Source organism: Ipomoea nil, unplaced genomic scaffold (assembly GCF_001879475.1).
Source record: "Ipomoea nil cultivar Tokyo-kokei standard unplaced genomic scaffold, Asagao_1.1 scaffold3321, whole genome shotgun sequence".
NCBI lineage: Eukaryota > Viridiplantae > Streptophyta > Magnoliopsida > Solanales > Convolvulaceae > Ipomoea > Ipomoea nil.
The window spans coordinates 4,524,177-4,536,827 of record NW_017619749.1 but is presented as its reverse complement, the minus strand read 5'-3'; the positions used below and the strand labels follow the sequence as shown (position 1 = coordinate 4,536,827).

Here is a 12,651-nt window from a genome sequence, read left to right as displayed (position 1 = left end):
TAGAAACTCAAGAATCATTATTATTGTTTGTTCTCAAATTAATTACTTACAGTATACTGATAGTATATCGTAATTATATCGTTTCTTGGACTGTCAAATTGGCATCAGTTAATCGAATGTGATGAATAAGTGGTTGAAGCTTAGGTTGTTGACGAGGTTTTGTAATTGTTTTACGCTCAATACTAATCTCACTTCAATTGATAAATTGGAAAAATAATTCATCAACATTTACCAACAAAAAATCTAATATGAACATGGATTTAAAAAAGAAGTACATTATGTTCATTGTATCATAACATAACATATTATTGATTGTGGTATACATATTAAGATTTTGTTAGTTTTACGTAACAAATAAATATAAACATTGAGCCCTGAAGATACATACATAGAGCCATAGAGGAGATGATGGAAGATGAGATGTAGTACGTACTGCTCAAACAAATTAAACATTGGTGTTGCGTACTCTGGATTAGGTTGTACAGATAATAAAGAAACAGCCAAGTGATCGGAGTTCCGTAAGAGTGACCGGCGTGGTGAGGGAGGACGCCATTGACCGGAACTCCGGAAGCAACCCACGAAAAAGGTATAAATTCTGCTCGCTCTTCCAATGACACGACAGGCCGTCCGGCGAGAGACAACTAATTAAACCTGAGCGAGCGCGGCCTAAGTACTCACTCTGAAACGGAGCTATTGAGACCTTGGAAATGCCCAAAGAAGCCGCAGCGCACGTGCCCATGTCATCGATCCTATCGATTGTTCAATTCAATGGCACTCCAGACCTGCTGGGAAGTAGTGGGATCAACCGCCAAATGCATCACCTCCTCCAACAGGGAAGAGATAAGCATGGAGAGGATGGATTCAACACCGGAGCAGCTGCAGGAGGTCCACTGGTCGTAGCGGGGGCTGGAAGCATGGCTGGCGAACAGGGAAGGGAACCGTGGACATAGCCAAGTAAATTTTGACCTTGAAGAAACGGAACGAGCTGCCTACGCTAAAACAAATAATTCTTGATTGTTAATTTGATGGAAACAAAGTGGTGTGCCGTGGAAAGAGACGGAAACAGTCTGCTCAGAACTAGCCGTCCTTATTTTTCGTCATAGGGAACCTGAAAGCTAATACCATATTAGGTTAGGATTCTCAATCACATTTACAGTAGGTTATATAAGGCATATATAAATACATGTAACAGAACTTAAGTATACCTAGCTAGGAATATATAAATACATGTAACAGAATTGAAGTACGTCGTATACCTAGGAATGTAGAGTCTTAACACTTTGATATATGTAATCAAAGTGCATGCATATTGTTCAGTGATTCCTAAAATTCAAGAAATGATGAGGCCTCATTAAATTGCTGTTTTGATTAAATATGAAGTAACACATTGAAAACAAGCTAATTTAAGGGGTAGATGTAAGATGCATTCATACCCACCCATCATCTGATCCTCCATGAATCATCAGCTAGGATAGCTTCTCTGATCTACTTTTTGATGAAGCTCGCCTTGTAACTCTAGTCAACAGATGATATGATCATAAAGACGTGAATTAGTCTGAATTGTCCATAATTCCAATTGAACAAGCTAGGCATACACCTTATATGATATCAAATATATAATATATAAATCAGTATTATTATATTATTGCATGAGGCCAGGTTTGAAACTCATAGCAGGGTGCATGGCAATTCAAGGGAGTAGATCAGACAATCAATATAATGATGCATACCATAGGAAAAACACAAGACCATTAATTAAGATGGAAAGCCTGCATGCTATACTATACTCGAAAAGCTTAGCTTACAATCATGGTACATATGTTCCCATCCCATATTGCCAGGCCGATTCTTAAAGGTAATTTCCCGGCCAGCCCTGCAGTTCACAAATGACCGACCATGCCTCCCATCATTAAATTTGTGCTCTAATTATATTAAATTAAATATAATACCAAGTAACATGCATGCAACCTGAAAACAAGGAAGCCTAGCTAGCTATCATATCTGATATCTCTGTGCATCATATATATATCATCAACAAGCTAAGTTTCTCCACTTTTGAGTTGATTACCTGCATGCACAGATTAGTAACAAGTAACAACCCAAAGTACGTAATTATCTTGTGAATCACTCAACAACATATTTTATTTTAATTTAACACATTAGCATTAATTCTAAAGCACCAAGAGAAGTTAATTTGTATAATCAAGGAAATTTACTAGCTTACTTGTTAGATTGAAAGTACTAATTACCTTGATCGAGATCTCAAATACAATTTCTTGATTGAGCTAGGCTATGTCATAGTGTTGAGAGTCCGGACTGATACTTCTCCAATTCAACATAACATATACCATTTATAATATCAATGATAAAAAGTCAAGAGATCTCATTAAACAAAAATGTAATATTTAAAACAAACAAACAAAAAAATCCATTAACTAGTAAATGACGTCATTTATGTGTGTACCCTACCCATAAAAACAAATTTTTTGTCATTCTTACTCTAGGCTTAATATGTAAGCAATAGTGATGAAATTTGAAGCACATTAAAGCTGCTCTGCATCAAAATTTATATAAATAAAGTTTGAAACCCATCCATTATAATATTTACTAATCTGGATATATGCTGTAATCCAGCATATATTTCACAGCGCGCAAACAGTATATTATTGGAAAAACACAAGGCCTTTAGTGATGGAAAGCCTAAAAACTTACAATTGTAATGATGGACAAATCTATTATATTGGTGTCATCAATCAATCATGCATGGTGTTCCCATATTGCCAGAATGCCAAATCCATATATAATTGTGACACAAACCAATCTTCAAAAGACATACACTTGTTAAAAAAATTAATTTCCTTGTCATGCTTTTGATTCATGCATGCATGTGTTGAGCAGAACATGAACCCATTGTGTCGCTTAGCCAATTTCTAGGAAACAAAACAAATAATACACATAATATATAAGTGAAAGTTTATTAGAATATTACAGGTACAGGACACCAAAACATTTATTAAATTCTCACCTCAACTTGCCCCACTTAACAAGTGATGATCTGGTGATGTGCATCCATCAGATCAGCAAGCTAAGCTTCCTTCAATTCTCTACTTCTTCATCACTGCCATTGTTTGATTGCCTAAACAGATTAGTAATGACAAATTAAAGTTTTTTGAAACCCTAGCTTATAGTGTTACTAACCTGGATCTATATATGTCGTATTCAATTCCAAGCTAATAAGAATCCAAGGCATGAGAAGCCTGCTTGGTGTGATTTTTGCATGCATCCAAGTAGAACATTATGATCATAATCCTACTGATCTGAATGAAATTCAGCTAAGTAAACATAGGAAAAACACAAGATCATTAATATGGAAAAAATAAACTAAAGCTAGCTTTGCATTTTCACATACATACCCCTGGACCGGCATGCATGAATGAAATTGGGAGCTGCATGAGCACGGGGTGAAACTCAGGTTGTCCGATCACAAGAAGACAAACCAGCTAGATTGTCCATAGTTGATTGGCTCAAAGTCAATATATAGAGTCGAGCTGAGTAGTTACCAAGTCAATAAGCTGACTAACTTCAGCTCTGATGTTTAGGAACACTAGTACATTCACCAATCCTGCCTTTCTCATCACATCAAATTAAAGGGAGCCTCACACCAATCTTAACCTAAATTCACAAATCCCAACTTAGTGCTTAATTGGATGCTACCATACATTTCCAATGCTAAATCAACATATATATAAATCTCATATCCACCAAAGCAAATACAGAAAACCCAATAATCTAATCTAAGAATATATTGATCATGCAATAAAATTTCAATAACTTACCAAAAAATAGCAACGCTGATAAAAAGCATTTTGAGAACCAGAAAGAATACTAATTCCAACGCCTTAGCTTGAAAGCTAACTTGATGAGGGAGTATGAAATTGAAGACCAAACAATTGGCTTATTGTGATATGCTCAAGCAAATTTGACAAATCCAATTCCTTGGTTAGCATCACAGAAACCTGCCTCATGGTTGGTCGACTTTGTGGATTGATACTTAAACAAGCAATTGCTATCTTGGCAACCAAAATCAACTCTTTCGCTTCCTGCTTTGTTGGAGTAGAGAGTCGAGGGTCCAACAAATCTTTTAAAAGCATTCCATGTGTGGTTGAGATTGGGGATGAAAAAATGGATGTAATGAGGTCACATGGATGTTTACCCATTATAACTTCCAGTGCTAGCACTCCAAAACTATAAACATCACATTTTTCAGTTACCTCCATAGTGTAAGCAAACTCTGTCAATAAAATAAATAAACAAAATAAGAAGAGAGCACATAATGCTATGCTAGGATGAGAAAGGTAAAAAATGTTGTGTAATTATTAGCCTGTACCTGGAGCTGCATACCCAAATGTTCCCGCAAATGAAGTCCAATTCGATGAATTAAGACTCAATATTCTTGCTGTACCAAAATCTGACACATGAGCTTCATATTCAGAATCGAACAAAACATTTTTAGGTGATATATCCCGATGAACAATAGGAGGTAAACAATCGTGGTGCATATATGACAATGCTTTAGCCACAGCTTTAACCACATTAACCCTCTTCATCCACCCCAACTCCATTGCATTTTCATCATTGTTTAATATGTGTGCTAGGCTTCCACCTTCCAAGTACTCATAAATCAAGAATGAATGTCTCTCACTGGCACAAAAACCATACATTTTTACAATATTTCGATGTCTAACCTCAGTTAAAATGCGAACCTCATTTGAAAAACTTCTGAGACTGCACAATTCATCTTGTTGCCCAGTGACCTTGAACTTCTTTATAGCAACAACTTGACCACTTTGAAGCTCAGCTTTGAAAACCCTTGCATGTCCTCCTTCACCAATACAATATTCTGAATCGAAGTTCTCCGTCGCTTCAATGACACTTTCATATGCCATCTTCCCGTCAAAACTCCATATTTCTAACACATTTTCAGTAATTTCTATTGACTTTTCTCTAAGATTGCTCCTTGATCGAACAATTAATAACACAAAAATGCTAATAACCACAAACAAACTTCCAAATGTTATTAGTATGATTAAAAGCAAATGTCTTCTCGTATGATCTCTTTGACAAGGCTTGAAGCCAAAATGATTCCCGCACAAACCTTTGTTATTTCTCAAGGAATCATACGGAGCTTCCAAAAATGCTTTATTGTTTGGAATGGGACCTTCTAGCTGATTGTATGATACATCAACAGAATCTAAACCTGAACATTGAGAAATGCTTGATGGAATGTATCCTGATAGATTATTGTGAGATAGATTCATAATCTGTAAACTTGACAATCTTGCAAACTGTTGTGGAATTTGACCAGAGAGGAAGTTGTGACTAAGATCAAGGCTTTCAAGCATTTTCAAGTTTCCCATACCATAAGGAATCTTGCCAGAAAACATATTTCTGCTCAAGTTCAATTCTATTATCCCTTGGCAGCTCTCAAAGTGCATCGGAATCGATCCGACAAAATTATTTGCGGCTATGCTGAAGTTCAAAAGTTGAGATAATTTCCCAATTTCTAGTGCTATGTTGCCAGAAAATTTATTGTTGTCCAACTTAAGGACATTTAAATTTGTCAAGGTTTCCAAACTCTTGGGAATCATTCCGCTTAGTTCATTTGATGAGAGATCGAGAACAACAAGCTGAGAGGCCTTGCTGAGATTAGGTGGTAGATTTCCAGAAATTCTATTATTTGAAATCTTCAAGGCAGTAAGTTTCGAGCAATGGCCCCAACTAGAAGACAGATGGCCATAAAAAGAATTGTTACTCAAGTTAATGTAATCAAGGTTTGGATATTCTCCAAAGGCTTCAGATAAATCTCCAGAGAATTGGTTGTTTTGAAGTTGTACTCTGACAAGAGACGTACAATTTTTCAAAGTGTTGGGAATTTTTCCTATAAGCTCATTGTTATGCACAACCAAACGTTTTAGGGAACGACCAATGCATAGATTTTCGGGCAACAAACCAATGAGATTATTTGAGGACAATTCCAAACCAACAAGAGATGTTAACAACCCAATTTCTTGAGGAATGTGACCTGAAAGTTGGTTATCAAAGAGATATAGGATTGTCAACTTTTTCAAGTTCCCAATTGAAGTAGGGATTTGACCAGTGAGATTATTTGAGGACAATTCCAAATCAACAAGAGATGTTAACAACCCAATTTCTTGAGGAATGTGGCCTGAAAGATGGTTCTCAAAGAGATATAGGGTTGTTAAACTTTTCAAGAATCCAATAGATGTAGGGATTTGACCAATGAGATTATTTGAGGACAATTCCAAATCAACAAGAGATGTTAACAACCCAATTTCTTGAGGAATGTGGCCTGAAAGTTGGTTCTCATCAAGACGTAAGGTTGTTAAATTTTTCAAGTTCCCAACTGAAGTAGGGATTTGACCAGTGAGATTATTTGAAGACAATTTCAATTTAACAAGAGATGTTAACAACCCAATTTCTTGAGGAATGTGGCCTGAAAGATGGTTCTCAAAGAGATATAGGGTTGTTAAACTTTTCAAGAATCCAATAGATGTAGGGATTTGACCAATGAGATTATTTGAGGACAATTCCAAATCAACAAGAGATGTTAACAACCCAATTTCTTGAGGAATGTGGCCTGAAAGTTGGTTCTCATAGAGATATAGGGTTGTTAAATTTTTCAATTTCCCAACTGAAGTAGGGATTTGACCAGTGAGATTATTTGAGTATAAGTCCAAACTAACAAGAGATGTTAACAACCCAATTTCTTGAGGAATGTGGCCTGAAAGATGGTTCTCAAAGAGATATAGGGTTGTTAAACTTTTCAAGAATCCAATAGATGTAGGGATTTGACCAATGAGATTATTTGAGGACAATTCCAAATTAACAAGAGATGTTAACAACCCAATTTCTTGAGGAATGTGGCCTGAAAGTTGGTTCTCATAGAGATATAGGGTTGTTAAATTTTTCAAGTTCCTAACTGAAGTTGGGATTTGTCCAGTGAGATAATTTGAGGACAATTCCAAATCAAAAAGAGATGTTAACAACCCAATTTCTTGAGGAATGTGGCCTGAAAGATGGTTCTCATAGAGATATAGGGTTGTTAAATTTTTCAAGAACCCAATAGAAGAAGGGATTTGACCAGTGAGATTATTTGAGGACAAAGCTAAATTAACAAGAGATGTTAGGAACCCAATTTCTTGAGGAATGTGGCCTGAAAGATGGTTCTCAAAGAGATATAGGGTTGTTAAACTTTTCAAGAATCCAATAGATATAGGGATTTGACCAGTGAGATTATTCGAGGACAATTCCAAACTAACAAGAGATTTTAACAACCCAATTTCTTGAGGAATGTGGCCTGAAAGATGGTTCTCATAGGTTGTTAATTTTTTCAAGTTCCCAACTGAAGTAGGGATTTGACCACTGAAATTATTTAAGTATAAGTCCAAACTAACAAGAGATGTTAACAACCCAATTTCTTGAGGAATGTGGCCTGAAATTTGGTTCTCATAGAGATATAGGGTTGTTAAATTTTTCAAGTTTCCAATTGAAGTAGGGATTTGACCAGTGAGATCATTTGTGGACAATTCCAAATAAACAAGAGATGTTAACAACCCAATTTCTTGAGGAATGTGGCCTGAAAGTTGGTTCCCCCATAGATAAAGGGTTGTTAAATTTTGCAAGTTTCGAATTGAAGTAGGGATTTGACCTGTGAGATTATTTGAACCAAATCCCAATTCAACAAGAGATGCTAGGAACCCAATCTCTTGAGGAATGTGGCCGGAAAGTTGGTTTCTAGTGAAATATATGGTTCTTAAATTTCGCAAATTTCCAATTGAAGTAGGGATTGCTCCAGTGAGATTGTTTGACCATAATTCTAATTCAACAAGAGATGTTAACAACTCAATTTCTTGAGGAATATGTCCAGAAAACCAGTTTTGACTGAGATACAAAGTTGTTAAATTTTTTAAGGTAGACATTTCTTTAATGAAAGAAATGCTCCCATGGAGAGAGTTGTTAGAAAGATCAGTGACTTGTAAATGGTGTAAGGATGAGAAATTCAAATCTTGAAGCATACCTTTTAACCCATAAGTTGTAAGGTTTAGGCTTGTAATGCTTGGGCCGGCATCGCAAGCAATACCAGTCCAATTGCAAGGATGAGTAGCAAGAACCCATGATGAGAGTAGTGATTGGCTTCTAAGGTCAAGACTTGACTTCCATGTTAAAAGAGCTCCTACTTCATTTTGGAATTGCAAGTGGTTTGGAGAAAAAAAAGGAAGGGCGGTTGTGGTGGAAAGGAGGGAAAGGAGACGTATAATACTAAGGAATAGTTTGTATGCAGGAGGAGACATTGTGATGTTGATGAAGACTGAAGATATAGGAGGGAGCTGATCTTGAGGTGGTATATATTGTATTACATACATAGAAAGAGGGCGGGGTATATATATGGGCAATGTTTAATTTGTGAGTGAAATAATTGGGATTGTTATATACTTCTATGATAGGATGGCCTGTTGTACCCCCAACGGCACAAGTCTTCTTGTCAATAATCTTAGCTTAGATTGGTGATATTTTTAATTTGTTATATAGCTCTACACCAATTGCTTTCAATTCGAATTCTACTACATATACTCCCAAATTCTACTCTCACACTTTTAGTCCTTTAATTAATGATGTATTCATTTTTATCACAATCATATTTTTGAATACTTTATGATGTGATAAATTTATATTAATTTTATGGAATCACTATTTTTTAAATTTTTTTTTTGGCATTCCAATCAATCGTAATTAAGTAGTATAGAAACAAGTAAAACTTGTTGGGATGTCAATTATTTTCCTGTTTTATTTTACCAAAATGTTCTCAAATTTAGATCTTTTAGCATCTTTAATATATGCTATATTTTGAATCCATGAACTATATTAAATAAAAGAGTTAATTCTCTAAAATGGTCCTTTTTAACTTTTTCCATTTTTACTCACCGACTTTTAATTTGAACTAAATTAAAGTAGTCTTTTGATTATTACTCTTTCACTAATTTGGTCCTTAACACGTTTGGTTGGAGATGGGGAATTACGTGGGAAAGGAATTGCAATTCCATGGGAGATGAATTACTGAGAATAAAGTGAGAATTTAAGTTTCAGTGTTTGGTTTACAGGAATAGAATTACTGGGAATTTCAATTTCAATGTTTGGTATACATGGAATTGAAAGGGAATAAGTAGTATAAAGTCAAAAATGTCCATTGTTGTTGTTAGACATTAATTTTAAGTTAAAAAAAGAAGGGGTAATTTTGACTCATCACTATCTTTTTTTCTTCCTAAAATTCCAGCGGGGGCATGTGATTTTAATTTCATGAAAATGAAGGAATTGCAACTCCTTTCAACCAAACAAGAGAATTTTGTGGTATTTAAAATTAGGTGGGAATTAAGTGAGAAGAGAATTTAAATTTCTTCAACCAAACGACCTGTAATTATTTTATCCATCAAATTGGAATTAAATATGATGAAAAAAAAAATTGAAATTTCAAAATTTTCATATTTGGTACTCCAACTATTTTATTGTTGCATGTGAATGCTTAATAATGCATTTAAAATAAATGTATTGTTAGAAATTTTAAATTATTGTATCGTCATAATTTTAATTTAGACTTCACTTTCAATAAAAAAAAAAAAAAGTTACAAACAATTGGAGGTCTTTAATAGATATTATTTATAGTTAGAGATCAGTAATTACTTACCAATAACGCCTCCACTTGAGACTCAAACTTACAAGCTTCTAAACGGGAGTCCAACCCGAATATCATTAGACCACATAGTCTTAGTTACATTTTAAACTTGTTAAAACTGTAAATTTTTATATACTAGTCACATCGACAAATTCTTCTACCATGGGCGAACTCTATATATATATATATATATATATATATATATATATATATATATATATATATATATATATATATTTCAAAGACCACGAGGTGTCTTGAGCAAACCCTAAGGGGGCGTTTGGTTGGGGTTATATTGAATAACAAAGGTTATGTTGGGTTGGTTATTTAACATGCCTATGTTTGGTTGAAGTTATATAATATTCCCTTGGAATCCAACATTGCTGCCACATCAGATTTTTTCCCTTTGTTGAGGGAATGTGATTCCCTTGCTAAACTTAGGTAATGTTAGATTACCTTGACATTTTACATACCCCATTTTTACCAAACACCGGAATCTAACAATCCGAGTAATCTAACATTCCCATCAATCTAACATTCCCTAAGGTAATCTAACATTCCGTGAACCAAACACCCCCTAATTATAGACAATAGTTATTGTATGGACCGTGGTCAACACAGCTGTGTAGACCACGACCTAAAAATGACGTCGTATTGCTTAATTTTATTTTTTTGCGCGCCCAACTACAACATACATTTTTATAACTCATAATGTATATTATTCTAAAGAAATATGTACATTATTTTAAAACATAATGTACATTATATTACCCCAGAAGTTTCATTATTCTAACACGTAATGTACATTATTTTAACACATAATATACATTATTCTAATCCGTAATGTACATTATTCTAAATCATAATGTACATTATTTTAACACATAATATACATTATTTTTACTCATAATATTCACGACGATATTTTGGACCATGGTCCACATAGCTGTGTGGATCACGGTCCACACAATAAGTTGCCAACTATAGGAGGTACATTGAAACTCGTACCATACTCAGACTAATCCTCGTTCGCACTAGATCGACCTAATTAAAGGACAAAATGTTGATCAGATTAATTTTTCCATACGAAAGACCAAACATAAAATCTTAATATATTCTTTTATTTATAAATTTGGTGTGCATGTAATCAAGTACGTATTTTTTTTTTTAATAAAGTTGAATTAAAATGTAACATGGTCTTGAAAAATAAAAGAAACATGCATTCCACAAGATTAGTAAATGAGAGACAACCCATAGCTCAATTAGTCATAGAAGTGAAATTTGTCACAAGAAATTATGGGTAAATTATTTGGTGGACCTAGGTCCACTTTGCAAGGTGGACCTAAGTTCAAAAATACACAATTTACAAATTGAATATTTACAATTTACATACTGAATATCAACAATTTTACATACTAAATGTTTACAATTTACAGACACAATTTATATATTAAATGTTTAAAATTCAAATTGTAAACATTATATAAATTGTGTATTTAGGACCCAAATCGACCTTCATGTGTCCATGTCCATGGTATAAGTGCTGGGGATCAAGCTAAGGTTAATATTGGTATAATGGGTAATCACTTTGACCAAGTCAATTTGGGGAGTTTTCATTATCATATTTATTGGAAAAGAAGACAAGTATAAAAGTAGATCAACTCAGTCCTCCAATTACCTATATATTTTGGCACCACCAAGTCAAGATTCGAAAGTTACAGTCATAGTTTTGTTTCTACTCTCCTATCAAAAAATAAAAGTCCTACCACGAGTCACTGCCCTTTGTTCCCGTCCATCTTCATTTTCTTCTTTGTGGTATAGAAAATTGTGAGGCATCACTATTCCGCAAATTATGTTTCACATAGTATTGTATGGACCATAACAAAAAATACACTTTTAATATATTAAATATACATTATTCGTGTATTGAATGTACATTATACAAATAATATATTTTTAGTATTTATATAATATAAATTCTCTGAATATAATGTACATTATTTTACAATATACAAAATATGATCCATACAAGTTGTGTGGACCATGGTCCACACAATAATGATGGTGACTAGTCCAACCCGATAAGGCATAGAAAATCCTAACGGAGTCGCCTTTAGGATTACATTGAGGGCCCAACCCTTATAGTAACGCCTCAAATCTTAACAAAATTGTTATCCAAATTCTACATAATACAATTCTTGAAAACAATTGTATGAAAATTTTTGAGGACCAAACTCGACGTGAACTTTACGAGACGTTATGCCATGGAACCGTGTTCACCATTCATGGTGAACACGGTTCCAACGGTGTTAGTATACCGTTATCTTTTTTTTTTTTTTTTTCTTAATTAATTGTGTGACTTTTTTTCTTTATTTTTACATTTTGCGGTTTCACTTTAATTTGAGGTGAACAAAGATTTCGGACATTCATAAATTATGAATTCATGCCTGCACATTCACTTTGGAACCATGCCTACACATTCCCGTCCGAAATCACGGACATTCATAAATTATGAATCCATGCCTGCACATTCACTTTGGAACCATGCCTACACATTCACTTTGGAACCATGAGATTATGAATTTTCTGTTATAAGATTATGAATTTTCTGTTATGAGATTATGAATTTTCTGTTATGAGATTATGAATTTTCTGTTATGCGATTATGAATTTTCATTACATTCATAATTTCGGACATTCATAAATTATGAATTCATGCCTGCACATTCACTTTGGAACCATGCCTACATATTCCCGTCCGAAATCACGGACATTCATAAATTATGAATCCATGCCTGCACATTCACTTTGGAACCATGCCTACACATTCACTTTGGAACCATGAGATTATGAATTTTCTGTTATAAGATTATGAATATTCTGTTATGAGATTATGAATTTTC

At 34.2% G+C, this 12,651-nt stretch overlaps 1 protein-coding gene across 1 annotated transcript in view; it reads right to left on the bottom strand.

The window, feature by feature from the left end:
* Positions 1 to 251: 251 nt before the first annotated feature.
* LOC109169997 (probable leucine-rich repeat receptor-like protein kinase At1g35710) overlaps positions 252 to 12,651 on the bottom strand; it is a 28,114-nt gene continuing 15,714 nt past the window's right edge. Inside the window, exons 2-15 of the mRNA XM_019318909.1 lie at positions 7,408 to 7,657; positions 6,659 to 7,272; positions 6,409 to 6,514; positions 4,388 to 6,264; positions 3,837 to 4,291; positions 3,414 to 3,672; positions 3,199 to 3,332; positions 3,026 to 3,136; positions 2,837 to 2,930; positions 2,225 to 2,322; positions 1,806 to 2,068; positions 1,438 to 1,515; positions 1,257 to 1,323; positions 252 to 1,115 (exon numbers count right to left, since the gene is read on the bottom strand). Coding sequence (XP_019174454.1) covers positions 3,912 to 4,291; positions 4,388 to 6,264; positions 6,409 to 6,514; positions 6,659 to 7,272; positions 7,408 to 7,657 — 3,227 coding nt within the window. The 3' untranslated portion in view covers positions 252 to 1,115; positions 1,257 to 1,323; positions 1,438 to 1,515; ... (5 more) ...; positions 3,414 to 3,672; positions 3,837 to 3,911. The remainder of the gene's footprint in view (positions 1,116 to 1,256; positions 1,324 to 1,437; positions 1,516 to 1,805; positions 2,069 to 2,224; positions 2,323 to 2,836; positions 2,931 to 3,025; positions 3,137 to 3,198; positions 3,333 to 3,413; positions 3,673 to 3,836; positions 4,292 to 4,387; positions 6,265 to 6,408; positions 6,515 to 6,658; positions 7,273 to 7,407; positions 7,658 to 12,651) is intronic.